The sequence below is a fragment of the Oreochromis niloticus genome, linkage group LG3, assembly GCF_001858045.2.
Source record: "Oreochromis niloticus isolate F11D_XX linkage group LG3, O_niloticus_UMD_NMBU, whole genome shotgun sequence".
NCBI classification, from domain to species: Eukaryota; Metazoa; Chordata; class Actinopteri; order Cichliformes; family Cichlidae; genus Oreochromis; species Oreochromis niloticus.
Genome location: NC_031967.2, coordinates 12,405,180 through 12,423,445, shown reverse-complemented (window position 1 = coordinate 12,423,445; position 18,266 = coordinate 12,405,180). Strand labels below are relative to the sequence as shown.

Sequence of the window (18,266 nt, the reverse complement as noted above, 5' to 3'; positions counted from 1 at the left end):
ATACTTAAAGTAGCATCTTTGTAATGACCTGAGAAGATGGCTTTTCACTTTCCAAGAGAACAGATCTTAACAGTGTTTAGGTGTCTGTGAAAGTTGTTTTCAGTGCCATTTTAGTGTATTTTCTGCAGTTTTGTTGCGGGTTGATGAAGCTGTGAGATACAGGTTCTGGACTGCAGTGTGAGATAGGACTAGTTCGCTTGGTTACATTATTAATCAATCTCCAAGCACATTGTTCTCCATCAGTGGAAAAGACGGGCTCTGAATATGATGTGGAGGCTTATGACCTCGGGTCACGATGTAAGTTAATATCTCATCGGGTGTCATCTCTTCTCACACATAATCAAGCTGGTTTCTTGACAAATGTGATGTCTCCTGTTTAATTTAACAAAGTGGTGCATTCAAGGTAGGAATTGATGACCCTGCTACACACCAAAAAAAATCTTGTGTTGTATGCAAAACCAACGCGTGAATATGAAAGCCATTAAGTAATAAGTTCACAGTGTTGCCAAAAAACTCCACGAGCCCATTTCCCCTCCCTCTCAAGGCTATTGTGAAAACTTTAGTTCAAGGTTTGACGGCAGCAGTGGGTGTTAAGACGAGTGCTGTGAACCATTTGTCAATTGTGCACCAAGCACAAGGCAGCGCTCGCAGGAGAAAATAGTAATAGAGATGTAGCTCATGGCATGTTTATAACTAACTAGTTAAGATGGCTGATGAGAGTTGCAAGAGGTCTCTATAAACCTGGGCTATAAAGGGATGTAGTAGTAACAATTACATCATTGTACAGAGGGAGTGGAAATAGTGTCATAAATCTGCAGCCTAGACCGTCATGAAGTGTAGAAGCAAACTGGCGGTCGAGGAAAGAGAGAAATGATCCTTGAAAAGGTTGTTGAATTAATGATAATTAATGTTAATATTATTCTTTTGGATCATCTGCAGTTTGGATCAGATGTTGCAGACTTACACTAACGATGTATCACACTTGCTTTATTTGTATGAATTCATGTATAAGCAAAAGTGGCTGAATCGGAGGAGGAAGAAGCTCAACCAAGCTTAGCCTTAAGCGTGAATTTTTACTCCTAATTTTGCCAAATACTTATTCCAGAGAGCTGGAAAGAAGCCCTGGCAGAGTCAATATTTAATGCGTCTCTGCCTTTTCAGCCTCGCAGTGTATAAAGCATAAACAGTGCACACTGTGTTAATGGACCACAGGCAAACCGCAGAGCAGATGGTTAAAAGCTCTTAGGTCTGGCCTCATAATGACCAACATTATTGTGCACAACAAACTTGTTTGCTGTGAACAATCTCTTTCTGTTGAAGGCCGCTTCATATTGGCTCCTCTGATAACACAATAACTTTGAGATTTAGAGGATGAAGCTCTCATCTGTTCTCGTTACCTCGGTGACACACACGCCTTCCGACCTGAGTGGAGAGGAGACGTCTGAGTGCCCCCTCACTGAGGTTGAACTAGACAGATGTTGCTTTTGTTATCAAGATATATTGGTCTTGACAGCAAGCTGGCTTCATCTGGAGGCATTACTGTGCTCCAGAGAGGCACCTTTTTCTACCTTGGAGCTCAAGGACATCATGGAGCGGGGCCTTTAGTAGATTCTTTAGCAGCTGAACAGAGTTTAGGAGGCAGCGCAAACATTACAACGAATCTCGACTGTACTGAAGCGATAGGATGACTTAGCAAGAAGGCAATAAAAGCTGATCTCTAAAGTGGAACGGAGCAGAGCTTGAGTGACAGAGTGCTTAATCAGGCAAGAAAAGAGCAAACAGTCACGGCTGTCTGATTAACAGTTGCCCTTTTATTTTATTGACAAAAAGGATTCGACGCTCGACTGTGTGTGATTCTTTGAGGAACAGCTCAAGCTGTGTCCTCGTACCACTTTGATAAAGGTCAAAGGTCGCACCTTTGCCGGTATTGCACCGCTTGTGTCCAGTTCATTAAAGGCAATAAAACCGCTGTTGTTGTCCTGAAGAATTAAGTATATCATGCAAGTCTAAACATTTACTTCACTGGTTTAGTTAATACGTGCCAACTCATACCGTCATGCCATACTTTTGCCTTCCTCGAAAGAAAAAAAATGACCTTAGCAGCTTCTTGAGTGACAGCAGCTATAATAGTAGGCTCTGGCTGAGTGTACAGCTCGCCAACAACGTAATTCACAGCCACCTCTGAGCAGCAAAGCTGCCTTCACTATTTTGGCCTGCAGCAATACAAGAGAATGAGACTGATGTCTCAGCAAAATGTAATTACCACAGACCATAGTGTAACACGCTTTGCAGACTATGGCCATAAAATGGTCTACCACACAGTATCTTCTTTGTCAATGCCCTGCAAAAACACTTAAATCCTGAAGAACGAATGTGAGGATATTTCCCTCCCTCCCAGTTTGGACTGATCAATCACGGCCCAGCTGCTACAGTCCCTTAATGTATATTATATCAGGACTCATTTATTCCAGAGTTATAAGGTCAAGCTGGAGGATAAAACTTTACTAAATCAATCGGGTCTATAAACCAAAAGAGAGGGACTAACAAATATTTGACACACACACACAACTGCTTACTATCAATAACTCTCGGGTCAGTGCTGTTGAGCTTTCTGCTTCTTTGTTGTGGTAAGAGGGGGTACGTACAGTCTGAAGCTGCACACAGGCAAATGATGGCCTCGGGGAACACATGGGACAGATGAATTTAATGCAGTAAGTGCAAAAGCCCTTACTCAGTGTGGGGTTCAAATTAAAATGATTAAATTGGTCTTTAGTGGGGAAAGTCTACATTTAATCTGTGTGAAATTGTCCAAGATCGTTTTTAATTTCAGCCACTGATAGGCTACATCAAAGCCTGGATTTTGCTTCCTCTCCATCTGTCATTTACTTATTTGTTACAAGCTGCTTTTTATACGGTGACAGTCAAACACTGAGTGAACCAGCAACATGTGTCATTTTTAAAGACCTTGTATTTTGTGTGTGTGTGTGTGTATCTAAGATTAGGTCTTATATACTTTAGCACCAGCTGCTTTAGCACAGTGGCGCCAAGAAGGCAGAGCTCACAAAAGTAGGCCATGACTCCAAGGGAGCACAACTTATCTTCTACCACCAACAGTTAGATAGGGTTTTACAGGCATCAGAAATGACGATGTGCACTTGTACCGCTTAAGTAGGTGGTCTGAAGATGACCGTGACTGGACTGGAGAGTTTTGGTTACAGATGATGGCCAACTTAGAACAAAAAAAGACTGCATTTAGGCACGGAAAGTGAAAATCCAGGTGTGGACATTGAATAAAACCTAAATAATGGAGCTTCACGTTTAAAATGTAGCCTGTTTTTAGAGCTAGACAATAGCAGGTTTTGGTTACTCACACAGATGCGCTAAAGCTAAACGCTAGCGTCAGTTAGCTAACATGCGCACAATGGCATTGCTATGTTCAGGAATATTTTATGTTTAAGTATCATTTAAGTATCATGTTTTTACCTGCAGCCAAATTCAGAGATGCAGCCCTTGAATTTGGACAATTAGTTTAGCATATTAGCAACCTAAAATGTAGTTATTCAGCATTATACCCATGCTGCTGCTAGCTTAGGCTAACATTAAGCATGTAAACAGAAAAAGGGGGAAAGCTACATAGAGAAACCCAAGGCTGATCGTGACAAAATCTCAAATTCTTTAATACATCAATGTTTACACATCCTTAAATTTATATTCATGAAAAGGATTGTTTTGTCTGTCTGCGCTATCTTTGAGCCACGCTATACAAGAACCTGTTCTACATTGCTGATGCCATATAAACGGAGGGACAGAAAGAGCTGTTGATTCTGATTTTGAAAGCTGGTGATTTTCATTTATTTCAAAGTCAGTGCTGGGAAATGAGACCGATGGTGTGATAAGTGACCACAGTCGTTAAATTTTAAAAGAAAGTAATAACTCCCCCTCAACTCCACCATTTGGTTTTTGACTATAAAATCATTGTCGCGAAACATATTTTACGCACTGTGGCAGAAAAGTACAGAGCTCCCCCAAAGGTTTTTTTTTTAATCCCTAGGGAAAGTTTCCTGTAGTGGAAACGTGACTTTAGATGCATGTGCAGCACATCCTTAACCTCATGAGACCTGAGCTCTTTTTTGGGATACACGAGATGCAACAGGTCTGAGACACGGGGTCTCAGAGGTTAAAATAAATTAATAGAAGGACCGAAACTTCATTTTAAGTCGCTACAAAAGATACTGCAAATACACTACATGTAGGGCTGGATCAAAAATTAATCATTAAGTGGTGTTTTTAGTATCAGTTTCCATAACAGCCTCGTGTCATCATGCTAAATCTGTAATAAACAGATGTAAAAAAAACAAAAAAAACCCCTTCTTATCAGATTGGCTTCAGTGCAGAACACTTGACTTCATCTAACATAAATAAAGAGATTTTTAAATAAACTCTTATGAGTTATTGCAGCTTTTCTGGAGCAATGAAATAAAGATCATAACAGAGACAGTAAATAAGTGATGTAAATAACTCTTTCCAAAGCGTCACTTACTATCAAAACCAGCCTGAATAAATCCGACTTCCTCTAATTCTTCAAAGTAACCACTGAGACTGGTCATCGATAAGCTCCAGATGACACTTATTACACTAACATACTCGAACCAAACTCAAATCTTATCTTAACCCATACTTACTCCTAATATAGCAGGTTCTGAATCCTGGCAATGCAACACAGGAAACTGAGCGTATCAAGTTAATCACAAGGCTGTGCTGTTTCCTCTGTTGGCCTTTTAGGGTCAAAATATGCTAACATAACAGCAAGGTATGGATGACTGCAATGGTTGTGAAACGCACTACTAGTAGTTCATATCCAAGAGAAAATAAAATGAGTGAATTTTATTTTTGTTGGCTTCCAGCATGATTTGATTCAATCCTTTTTTTTTAGGCACAATATGATCAGCAGTGATTTTCTGGGACCCTCCAAGTCCCCTGTGTGAGTGATTGCATGTGGCAGAGGACACCAGTGCTGCTGTCGCTTCCATCTGCATCCTGATGTGTATCTGGTCGAGGATCAAACTGGTTTACAAGAAGCAATTAATCGCTCTGCACAAAATTGGATTGTTTTACTAAGCTAGAGATTTAGTGAGGCATTGGTTCACTGAAGTGCCAGTGATTCCAACGATATTGGATAGTTCGTCAACAAAAATATACTGCTTTTTCAACAACTTCTGCTTTATAGGTTTTCTGGGGTTTATAAAAAAAATAATAAGCTCTTTACAAAGACAACAAATGACAACATGCCAGACATAATTTATTAAGAGATGGATGGTATTGGATATTTTGAAGTGTTTACGGTCCTCAAGCCAGGTTTTAAAGTCAGTGGTTCCCCAGGTGTTAATCTCTTAACACCTTAATCTGTCTCCTGGTGGCCTCGAGACAGATCAAAGTGGGAGTAGAGTCCAAGCAGCGCTACCTCTTATAAGCCAAGTTTTACACTACAACAAAACACAGAGCAATTTCATGGCATCTGCAGGGTCAGTGCCAGCTTAATTTGAGTGGATCTTAGATGCAGCACAGCTATTTGCTTTTCCTTAAACATGCTTCATATCATCGAATGAACCAAACAGAGGCCAAATGACAAGAGGCTGTAAAAAAGGATTGTTTGATTGGATGGTATTTAAGTCGATGCTAGTGACTGGTAATTGCCATGCTGGTTTGTCAATACCTCGATTTTCAATTTAAATCCTCTCATCTTTCTAAAGGTCACCTTGGTATTAGTAATAGTCTGTATATGGAACATTTACAGAAGGTCATACAGTCAATTGATGAAATTCAGAGGCAAAGCCTTTTGGGTCATATAAATCTAATCTACTCAGCCAGAGCCAGGGGCTAGGATGCTTCTTTTAAGCTCAGTGTTATTTGGCTGTAACACTACCAGTGTTTAAGTCCCAAGGCTGCATGCTGTTTTTGAGGGACAAATGTGGCAGACACTTGGCAGCTAGCAATTAACTGAAATTACACCCAGAGACAAGGGACGAGGGCAGCAGATGAGCAGTGTCTGGCAGCCTGTGCTTGCATGATTGGCACGATTCCTAAAAAAAGGCCAATGTGATGTGAAACTGACCTGAAGTTACATCAACTCTGATGTCACAAGCTGTCTCCCAGCGGAATACTGAATTGCGCTAAGTGTTGTGTGGCTATGTTGATTTATTGCTCAAGATATGCTTCTGTCAACACTAAAACATCTGTTTCCAGATGATACCTCTGGCACAGATGCTAAATATAATGAGCATGCATTAGTGTAATGCTTGCATTACAGTATGTTAACACGTCAAGTGCAGCCAGATTATACAGACACGGGTAAACGGTTTCCTGTTTTCAAGCTACAAGCAGAACACACAGTAAATGGGAGCCGTGCTTATATGGTGCTTTTGTGCTTTAGCTGAACAGTCAGAGCACTTTGTACTACAAGCATCATTCACCCATTCACACAGTCATACAGCAATTTATTCTGTGCTTTTTGGCACTTTCCCTAACATTCACGCGCACACTCCAGTAGATGCACTGGGGGCAACTTGAGTTGCAATATATTGTCCAAAGATGCAACAACCAGACTAGAAGATGCAGGGGTTAAACCACCAACCTTCCAATTGATACACAACCTGCTCTACCTCTTGACCCGCAGCCGCCCAGTGAAGCAGAAGGTAAGCAGAAGGTTACCTAAGTCGGATGCCAAACCTCAGAAGTCTGGCATCCAACTTAGGTAAAGGCAGGTGGTGGTGATGTTACTGCATCAAGACAGTTGACCATGCTACAGTAGTAAAGTTGGAAGCACAAGGAAAAACTGGATTTCTTTTGCTTCTAACAAGGTGGAGTCATTGATCCATCACTAGTAATTAAGCGAGGTTGCGGCAGATGGCCCCGCCCCTCCTTGAGCCTGGTTCTGCCGGAGGTTTCTTCCTGTTAAAAGGGAGTTTTTTCTTCCCACTGTCGCCAAAGTGCTTGCTCATAGGGGGTCATATGATTGCTGGGGTTTTCTCTGTATGTATTATTGTAGGGTCTACCTTACAATATAAAGTGCCTTGAGGCGACTGTTGTTGTGATTTGGCGCTTTATAAATAAAATTGAATTGAATTCAATGCATAATTGCAACCCATTCATGGAGAGAGCCTGATCCTCCATGAATTGCTTATTTACCAAGTTATAAATACATAAAGTAATAGTACAGATTGAATGTTTTACTACTCTTTACATGCACTGCCATCATCTTGGATTGTAAAGTCGAAGATTGCAGGACATGTCCAGCTTTCCAAGCCAGGAATTCAATTTCGGGGGGCAACTCAGAAGTTAAGAAATTGAACGTAGCATAATGGCTAGTTTATGGTGACTGCATTCATTGTGTCCCATACCAACTGGGACATCGTAGCCCTGTCGCTTGAGGCGTGCAGGACTCCCTGCAGTCTTCTCCTAAATGATAGGTGTTGCCACTCAAAATAAAGTTCCGCATTAGCGATGATGTAGGAGCAGAGGGAGTCAGAAAGTCTTAGCTTTTGAGGCTGTTGCAACGTTTCCTTCTGTATAATCTGGGAATCTCTGAGCTCCTGTACTTAAATATCACTGACATGGTGGTAAAGGCTGATATGATCTCACGACAAGACAAAACGGCACTAAAGAGTGGAACACACCAGTAACAGTGAAGTCAATATCGGTGCGTGCTGGAGGGCATTCAAATGTGGTGTCTACTCAGATGAAAGTGACACCATCTATATTCAACACAGAACACAGCTGTTTGGGGAAATACATACTGAACTGTAGAAATATGCCAAGTAATAAAACTTAATAGCAAAGAGGTGACAGCAGAGCAAAAGCACAGATGAATCCATCATCTCCAGATCCGCCAGCAGACAGGCTTTGCCTCTACCTGAAGCACTCTGAACACCAGAGCTGCCAGCAGTGGACATCTGCTGATTACGACACATTTTTTTTCATGTGTAAGATCTGCAGATGCAAGTCAGTGAGACTGAAACACAGTCCCTTTTGTGCACTGAGAAGGCCTCATGCTATAGCAGATAAATCAAAGGGGCAAAGAGGGAGGTGGATACAGACCTGCCATTTGTTTCCATTTGGTGGCCACAAATACAAATAAGCTCTGAGACCAGAGTCAGTCAAAGCGATATGTCATTTCTGTTATTTAATAAAACAGTTTCTTATGGCAGGCAGGAAAAATGGCAGTGTAATCGCTGTAGTAATAGGAAGGAGTTGGAGGGCAAGGTCAGTCGAGCAAATTTCTTAGACCACATGGAACGGTGCAAACTCTTTTTGCTGAGATATGAATTTATTTATCCAGAGACATATTAAAAATTCTGCGTCACGCTGCCAGTAATGAAAAGAACATCCAAACAAGCCAATCCAAGGAGACTGGGAACGGATCCGTGTGAACAGAAGCCTTGACTATTCCCTTTACAGCAGGTTAGCTATTACAAGACAGGAGGCAAAATATCTCCAATTACAGTGGCTCTTTACTGGCACCAGGAACACATTATCCAATGCTTTCCACCATTAGTTCAATTTGCTACAGCTTCTATGTTGCCTAATGCAATAATAGTAGTTTTAATTAGTTTAAACAAGCGGATACCGAAGACATGTAGGAACTAATTTTTCATGCTGAGTATGGCCGGCACCATAAAAAGCTGTCCTTTCCTGTCCTGACCTGAGTGTGAGTGACTGCACTGACTGGTGGTCTGGGAACCGGATGCCAAGGTTCTTTATGAGCGAGAGCGGACTCTCACGCCGGCCATAATGACACACCATCACCATTTATTGGAATCTGGGGGAAAGAGCAGTCTATGTTTTTAATTGCAATCATTTGTCATGTGGAAGTGCTTCAATAATAGTCTGTCTCTAAGAAAGCGTTGCTACAGCAGTGGAAGAAAAGGAACTTTGCACTTTCTTCTCCAATCATTTTCAAGATTATAAGATGGGACAAGGGAGGAAAAAGGAGGTTTATCATACTTCAGCTTCAAAGATTAGGGCTTTCACGCCAAGAAAAAAGGGATACCCGGAGAGGAGATGGTCTTTATGACTAACTTCAGAGTGAGTCATCCTTATTCCAGCTGCTGACACTGACGCTACCAGTCACTCAGAAAAGCGCATCAATGGATTAATGGATTTTACCCCAGACAATGTTTACAGTGTAATTCACATCAACAATCTGAGATGCCAAAACAAACTTTTGAACTCACATCCAATTTTCTCCATAGACTCAGCTCAGCCAAAAGACGTGATGTGATCACTCGAAGGGGAACAAAATGGCCCCAATAGTTGATTAACGTTTTACTTACTTCCTCCATTATTTCTCTGACAGTGAGGCTTTTACTCTATTGTGATGAAAAGGAAGTAGCCAGCTGGGATGATTTATGGTCTGCAACACCAGCCAATAAGATCCAAATGAGCTAAGTGATTTTTTTTTTCTTCCTTTTTATTCAAATATAGAAAAGTATTATTTCATGTGCTCGGACTACATTAACATTTTCCTGTAGCTTTACAGCTGATGATGTATGATATTTCATCAGACTCGGTGCAAATTCAGACTTGTCCTTGCTCAGCAAATGGTTTCAATATAACAGAGGAATCTCTCGTGATATGAGACTGGTTCGCGAGAGGTACAATTCAGCACTTTATATTTCCCAGTGTCCCAGTTCTTTTTACAATAGTGCACACCACCAAATTCTTCCGAAAAGGCCTCCTCTTCAGTTAGTCGAGGAGTTAAACTTCTGTAGGTTCGGTTAGACGGTAAAAAACAAATACAAGAAACATCAGTTGTGCCCAAACATGCAGACCCCCCTCCCCCAGCTTCCACCCCCAAACAACAAAAAAAGAAATCCTCAGTGAAATTAATGGGGACTATAAACCCCACTGAATTCACAATCAACCATAACAAGAAACAAGGAACATGCATTATGAATAAGAACTGATGTCCTTGGTTTAATTATGGACAATACTGTTGCTGGAATCATGTGGCAGCATGATTATTCATTTTGCAGGCTAATTAAAGCCAGAAACACGCTGAATGAGCACGCTTGTTGTGCAGCCTTGATTAAAAAAAAGGGGAAAGCACGTGTAACTTCAAAGGTCTAGAGATGGTTGAAAGAAGCAAGGCTCAAGCTTAGATTAACCCCAAAAAATGCAACACCAAATCCTTAAAAACCACTCAGTGTATTCACAAGACAATATGCTTTGGAGGTTGTGTCCTACATCGCTGCGCTGTATGTACAGGTCATTTAATTAAGTGCATCTTTAAGTATATATTGTGCCTCCTGCTCACTCGTCCATGGGGAGCTTTTTCATGCTGTCATCACCTATATCGCAGCATATACATCCTTGCCTCAGAAGCATGCAGCTTACTTTTATCACCACTTATTACCAGTGATGTTTTCATCAAAATTGATTGCTTGTGTGATACTTGCCCTTGCTTTGCTGACTCAGATTGTTGGGATAAGTCCTCTTACTTCCACTAAGATCCACTGCTAGGCCTTTCTTGCCTCAAAAGACACCAGGAGGACCCGTGACGCAGCACAGGCGGTTGCTCTAAAGCATAGAAACTAGCTAAAGGAAAATTGGACCATTTGACTGTTGTGCTTTAAATTTACTGCTGAGTGGATGAGAGATTAAAGTGCTACAAAACACTTTACACTTCTTTACCTTTGACTCAGAATTGTTTCCAATCTTTTAAAAGTTTGCTGGAGTAATTATTAGATTTATTTCCACAATGATCCACAATTCAGCCAAGTGAATTTACTGAAAAGACTGTAAATGCCATCGTAACAAAAAGGATGCTAAGCACTTCTGCTGACTCAACTTTGATGACGGATATGTGACTCAGAGAAAACAATCCCATAATAAAGATGCACTAAACCATCTACGATGTCCGAAGAACAACGCGTTTGAATGAAAAATGAACACAATGCACTTAAGAAAATGAAGAATAGCTTTTTGGTATTTTACAGTGATACAAATCCCTCACAGGCTGTATGCCTTAAACAATATCATAAGTATGTGTACAGACAATGAAGACATAAAGACCGACACAGTTAGCTTGTCATTCTCCTACCGTATGGCCAGCTTTATGCCGAGATGATGTGATTATCAATGACAGGCATGTCAGAACAGCTTGATCATAAATAAATGCCACCAAACAGCAAAAGAAAGGTCATTCATAATTTTGTATGATAAAAATTCACCAGCTGTGGGTTTCAAAGATTTTTTACGCAGCAGGCTTTAGACATAACATCTTGCTGCTTATTAACATTAGCTTAAGCACGATCATAACACTTAGTCAGAGCTTAATGAGCTCATTGTGACAACAAAGCTTTGCTTAGTATGTTTATGCTATCAGCATGTTCATCTTTTTAACTTAGCACATTGGTCTAAAATGTGTTATGTTTAATGAAAGGTGTTCACAAGCTAAAGCAGTGGAAATGGACAGCAGGACATAAAAATTCTGCTCTAGTCTGAACAGCATCTAAAGACAATTAATGCTGTATCTGTAGAGATATCGAAATGTAAACCAACTGGTGGTGCTTCAATTGGCTTCATCCATATGACTGTGTATCTATTTTCTTCCCCTTTTCCAATTCAGGGTTGCTGAAGCCTATCCCACCTGTCACAGGAGGAGAGGTGGGGTACAACCCGCACAGGTTGCCAATCTGTTTGCAGAACTAACGCATAGAGTGTTTTTTCTCCCGTCTTCCTCCCCTCAGCCCAACTGGTGGCAGTAGATGCCACCCTGAGCCTGGTTCTATCAGAGGTTTCTTCCTGTTAAAAGGGAGTTTTTCCTTCCCACTGTTGCCAAAAGCTTGCTCAAAGGGGACTGCCTGATTGTTGGTGTTTTCTCTGTATTATTGTAGGGTCTTTACCTTTCAATTTGCCTTGAGTGTTGTTGTGATTTGCCACTATATAAAATAAATCGAGCTGAATTTAACTGAATAGAGACAGACAACAACTCACACCTATAAGCAATTTAGAACCACAGATAAACTTAAACCCAAGCATGTCTTTGGACTGTGGGAGGAAATCAGAGTACCCAGCGAAAACACACGCAGACACAGGGAGAATATGGAAACCAGGACCTTCGTCGATCATTCTTCAAACCATCCATGAGATATGTGATTATCAACAAAGTAATGAACAACATGATGTGTTTATGATTATGTACTGCCATACTAGGGAAAGGAAGGGCCAATAAAGCAAGTTTTAGCTGCTAGAAAGAGGGTAAACCAACACCAGCGATGCTAGTTAGCTGTAGCTAGCTAAAAGTCGTAGATTTATTTCAGCCACTGTAGGTAAAAAAAAATCCCACATCAGCCTGTTTAGTGTATATTGACTTGAGGTTTTCGCTGTAGAAGAATTTAGTATTAAGTTAGGTCAGATGCACAACATGTAAACATCCAGGATGCAGTTGCTCGAGCGACAATCGCAGACTGTCAATTTAAGTAGGTGCCTGACACGCCACGTTCAGCTTTACCCCTTCACCTTTGATTTCACACGGCCCTGTGAAAATGCATGCAGAAGTAAGCTGTAGCGTACTACACGATGGTACCACTGTCCAAACTGACTGAAACTGACGTCACCATAAGAGTGGCTATGACGACGTTCCAGTTAATTGCAGGTGATTATTATGTCTGGCTCTATTATCTTGGCTTGATTTTGCTGGAGTTTTTGTCTGCAGCACCTACAAGCATAATTTGTTGGTTCTTGGTTGAGTCCTGTCACTTATGCACCAACAAATTGAGCCAACATGCTCATTAGGACTTTATTACCACTCTAAATAAATAACTAACTAAATAAATAAATAAAAACAGGCAATAGGGAACAAAAAAGGGTCCTGGTCAGTTGCTGACACAAATTCTTTTTATTTGCCCGCCTTTGAAAATCAAATCAAGGTCACACAGAACATAAGAACATTGTTAGATGAATGTGCTGAGAATGCTGAGATGCTCTGTACTCTGAGCCGGTAATAACAAACGGCAGGTCCAAATTGACACAGCGTTCCATCACCGTTCTGGTAATGCTGTAATTGCGTGCAGTGTGTGCGTGTTTGCAGGGGTACGGGGTTACGGTCGGGGGTGTTGCTGTGTACAGCTGAACCAGAGAATAATCCATCATTGCGTGACATACTGATTAGCCTGCACCTTGAGGCTTGAGTCTTTACTCAGCAGTTTGCGATACTGCATTATGTAAGTAGAAATGTACATATGTGTGAGAAGGATCTGGGTATGTTTGTGAATAAGCAAGCGTAAGACTCTACATTGTTAGTCGCTATTCTGCAAGGAGGCCGAGAAGGCTTTATGGATGATTATTCAGCAAAAAACAAGCAAACATTTTGGTGTAATCTCATGTAATTTCTCCATCTTTAACTCAGTCTCTAATAAATGTGGTCTTTACATTATTTCACTGGCCAAGTTGGGCAAACACTTGCCAGCTGCACTGCCATTCTGCCTCTCTTAGGATTAATGGCAACAATACAAGCACACATGCATCAGTTCTGCTGCATTCACAATCAAACTGAAGCAAGTGACTTTTGTGCAGCTTGCCAGACCTTACTTTTATTCACAGTGAATGCTCCGGTGATTGTGCACGGTCTGATGCAATAGTCTTGTTATATTTCTCCAACGTGAAAGCATGCCAGGAGCAGGGAGAGGCTGTTAATAAACTATTTGTCAGGGTCTGAGGTCCTTACAGTCTGTGAAGTCGAAATAATCAATCCCAGGAGGTCAGACTTGATTTTTTACAAAGGGTACAGTTTCTTACTTGCTGCCAGCTGACTCTTTACAGTAAAGAGCGGAGCAGTGCTGAGACACATCCAGAGCGTGCTCTCGGCTCGAGAGAACTCCCGTGACTGGAACGTTGCCAGTTTAAATCTACAGCGCAGCTGAGAAACTCCCTCAACATTTACCCCACACAGGCTTTTGAAAGAAAGACCTTTATCCTGCAGAAGCCCCAGCGGAGCAGCTCAGGTGGCCTGCAGTAGAGGGATGTGATCGTACTGGGCAGCTCCCAGCTGTGAACGTGTCTGACTGTATGAATGTTAAGCAGACCGTGCGCTTTCAGTGAACCTCTGTCCCTGGAGGTTTCTTCAAAAAAAAAAAAAAATAAAGGGGGCAAAAACAAACTATTTTAGTTATTGCAGAACGTGACAGCTGCTGCAAAGGTAAATCTATACAACTGTGAGGTTTATATACAAGTGAAGCTACGCAGATGCACGGCGGTTAAGACTGTCAACTCAGATATTTGCAAGCACAAGCCCTGAATCCTGATCTTAGCTTGGCCTTTCTAAAATGCAGTTCTTTTAGTTTTTTCCGCCCCTGCTGACTTGAAAATATGAACTCCGACTGAATAATGACCTGAAAGTTGTTTTCTGAGTTTTGAAAATGCAGAAAAAACATATTCAGAAACCCTGTTTCCACTCATTATTAGCTCCTCTTTCTGCAAGAAACTTACAAATGTGCAGAATACCCTTAAATCATTTGGAAACATGCTTGTTGTCTTTCCTGCTAGATCCTGGTTGAGATGATCAGTTTGTGTTTAATGCAAACCTCGTTTCATGACATTTAGCTTTGTTTAACCGAGCATTGGAAACAGGGAACACAACTGGTCTGTCTCCATAAAAGATGCCATCTAACGCAGTGCAAAGTGCTCCTATTTACACATTAAGATATCTGCGCTATAGAAGCAGTTACAGGGAAACAGAAACTGTGGAATAATGTGCTGTTGACTAAATATATTCAGGCCTTTATTGGCTCTTAGCTTGCTTACTAACAAGATCTTTAGATGGAAAGAGCAATTTATGTCAACATGGGATCTGTGAAATGAAAAAAGGACCTTTACTAATTGAGCAATCAAGAAAGGAATAAAACTAAAAAGTAATTCTTAGTTGCACCTCGAGTTTTGATGATTTATTTGCTTCTGTATGGGCTTAATTACAAAATTTAACTTCTTTCTACCCCCGCATGCATCATGGGAGATTTTAAGACTACACACAGCTTGTGTTTGCCAGTGTTAATATTATTAAAAAAAGATTTGTGGCCTCTCATTTGAAAGCCTATTTGCCTAATGAAAAGCATTTCACGTGCATTTTCATCCCCTCTCCCAATATCTTTTTACCATTCCCTCGTCCTGAAAACGACTGCAAACACAAACAAAACATCGATATCTGTATTGACAGCCTGTCGGGCACCGCCGGCGCAGGCGTTCTGTAAGTAATCAGGCTCTGAGACAGCTCCGTGGAATATAAATCACATCAACAGGCAAACAGCACCCGACATGCCAGCCCTGACATCTGTATAATCTCGCCGTCGCCGATAATCAATATCGTGTCAGCTGCGTTTGGAGATGCAGAGCGAGGGGAAATCTGAGTCGCCAGTGTTTAGCGAGGCATGTAAACTGTTACGTCGGGCGTGAGGTTCACCATCCCCCCAACCCAAATGAAAACACAGCTCCCAGGTGCTTTTGAAACAGCACAGCCAGAGACAGCCAACAGACGCTAACACCTCCATTCTCCATCTAAACACTCGTCTCAGGTCGGGTCAGGTCAGCTTTTTCCTGCTACTGACTAAAGCACATTATCGCCTCTCTATTTACTTGCTGCCCCTCTGAATATGCACCCACCTTTGATTGATTATTCTAATTACAGGTTAAGGTGTATTTACTGAGCAGCTCATGGGGTGGATGTGCTGTTCTTCGGTTTGAAGTGCTTACCATAGTGCTCGACTTTATTTAGAGAGACAGCTTCAGTAGGTCTAAACTGAACGCTTTCTTTTCTCATTCTGCGCTTGCCGAACTTCCCCGCTCAGTTTTCCTCAAGAGCAAAGTGAAATGCATGCACATGAAAACAACAGAGGCTTCCACCGTCTTCTAAGGTCTGAAATACAGAAATTCTCTTGCCTCTCAAATGTTTTGATCCTTCAGAAGTCACACAGTTTTGCAGCTCAAGACATTCCTCGATCCCATCACAGCTCACGCATACTTCTGTGACATTTCCTTTGCTACGCATTAATTAGACTGTCTTTTTGTGCTTCAAAACTTTTAAAATTGCAGTCTTAGAAAGTTGCAGAGAACTTCAAGCAAACTGAGAGTGAATCTAATGAGTCGAGGGAGCAGACGTGGAAAACTGAAACGGTGAGACTGATTGAAAATACATCAGCAAGGCTTATTATACTCTATCAGTGAGGAAGCTTTAACTTGTTGTGTCTACCAACCTGCACCTCCCTCCACCACCCCAACAACCTCCAACTCAGTGTCTTACCCTCTGAGAAGCTGATGAGCCCCAGAAGGTGCAGGAGCTTGATGGAGGCAAACACCAACACCACGATGCCCACCGTCTGTAGCCCCTCAGTCTCCCAGATCGCGTTCAGCATCACTCCCCCTTCTGCCCACTCCCCACCACCATACCCGGACCCGGACCCGAACCCGGAGCCCGAGCCAGCTTCTTCTACTTCCGGGCCGCCGCCGGGACCAGGACCACCGCTCCCACCTGGCCCCGCACTCCAGTTCCCCTGCACCAACTCCAGCGCTACGCCGGCCCACGCGCACGGGCCGGGCGCCCCCTGGCACCCGCCTTCTGCTCGCTTGTTCTCTAAATCCAGTCTGGGTAAGGTTAAAATTGGAGATTAACAATCAGCAACACTTATCCTCAGGTTTGTGAGAAGCCTGAAGTCATTAAGGATGCTTCTGAGTTCGAGAAGTCACTGAGAATTCAGGACGATCCTCTTCTCCTTATTCCTTCCCTCACAAACGAGGAGACCCTTGAAAGCCGGCAGAGCAAACTCTGCTGTTCTCTGACAGTTTGGAGCTCTCGCTCACTCTTTCAGGCGCACCGACTGCCTCGCTGCAATGTAAGGGAGGGAACAGGAAAGGGGACGGATATGAGTGAGGGAGGGGAGATGGGACGGAGGCTGTGGGGAGGTGTGGTCCTAGAAGGTGCACAACCGAGCGGGAGCTACACATGTTCAAATTAACTTTAATCACAGGAGCGGCACAGCAAGCGTAACTGAATTCTGTCTGCTGGATAATTATATCATTAAATCAAGAAAACTGCATAATTCTGTGGTTACAGGGAAGACAGATCTTGGAGATGGGAGGCAAAAAAATTAAACTGTAAAAAGCCGTACGGAGAGATCAAACTAACTTTCTAGCAAGGCAAGACAAAATAAATATCTCGTGGTTCAAAAGGAAGGAAAAAGAGAAAAACCTGATAGCGTTCACTAGATAATCACCTACTTCAGGAGTAAAGAAAGCAAGAGCATTTCTAACAGATCACACAACTTTATTTAACTTAATCGCTTGTTTTTGCATCACATTTGATTCCGATGAGATGTGGCGAACCGATGAAGAAAGCTACAGCAACGGAGACCGTGTGTGTCCAAGAGAGAGGCTGATGCATGCAGTCAGCGTTTGGAGCAAATGAGTGAAGACACCACCATCTACTGGTCCTGTGTGGACTGTAATTATCATACAGCACAGCATTCAATATTTATCCTGTTTTAACCAAAGAAAGAAAATTACTCCCATTTTATTTTGAAAATAATAAGCTTTCATGTTTCAAGAATCAATCCATTAACTCCAATAACTACAAGTTCAAAACAAGTAGAAAAGCCACATTGAAAGCTTGTGCATTTCTGTGAGTTATTTGCGACTGCAAACACAATTTCACTGCACTCTACTTGATTATTTTGACTCAGAATGTCCCTCTGCCGTGTTTCCTGAGCTGTAAATCAATTTAGAGTAAAGTCCGCCATATATCACCGATGTAAATGCACAAAGCCAACTTAATTACAATCATCACGGCAGGATATTATTTTGGCACTGTGAAAGAAACCGTGTCTCACCGCTTACTCAATTGCTCTATGATAAATATCCAGTGTGACGCAGTGCTCTGTTCCAGTGATGGAAAAACGCGCACTCATCCATTTACATGCGGTCCATCTGCCGCTGCTTTTTCTTCAGCAACACAGAATGGAAAATAGGGGATGTAATTCCATGTTTTTTTTAATTCTCTGAATAATTTAGCATGATGCTATTTGAAAAAGAAAATAATATTCAGCAGACATCCTGCTTAACCTGAATAGCCCAGAGCGTTTTTAAAAAGTCATTGGTATGGGAGCCTTGTCCTTGCAAAGTGAGACATTTGATGAGGACTGAACTCACGGATTATTTTGTATGCAATAATTTAAAAAATGTGTATTTATTTGTATATTTTTATTTTGGGTGCGCTGTTCTGA

The 18,266-nt window shown here is 41.8% G+C and overlaps 1 protein-coding gene across 7 annotated transcripts in view; it reads right to left on the bottom strand.

The window, feature by feature from the left end:
• kcnip4a (potassium voltage-gated channel interacting protein 4a) overlaps positions 1-18,266 on the bottom strand; it is a 147,377-nt gene that overhangs the window by 15,374 nt on the left and 113,737 nt on the right. Inside the window, exon 1 of one of the 7 annotated variants that reach the window (XM_005468195.3) lies at positions 16,292-16,865. The exons of the other annotated variants lie outside the window; for them this stretch is intronic. Coding sequence (XP_005468252.1) covers positions 16,292-16,403 — 112 coding nt within the window. The 5' untranslated portion in view covers positions 16,404-16,865. Of the gene's footprint in view, positions 1-16,291; positions 16,866-18,266 lie in introns of those variants that run through there. 7 annotated transcript variants of the gene reach the window in all.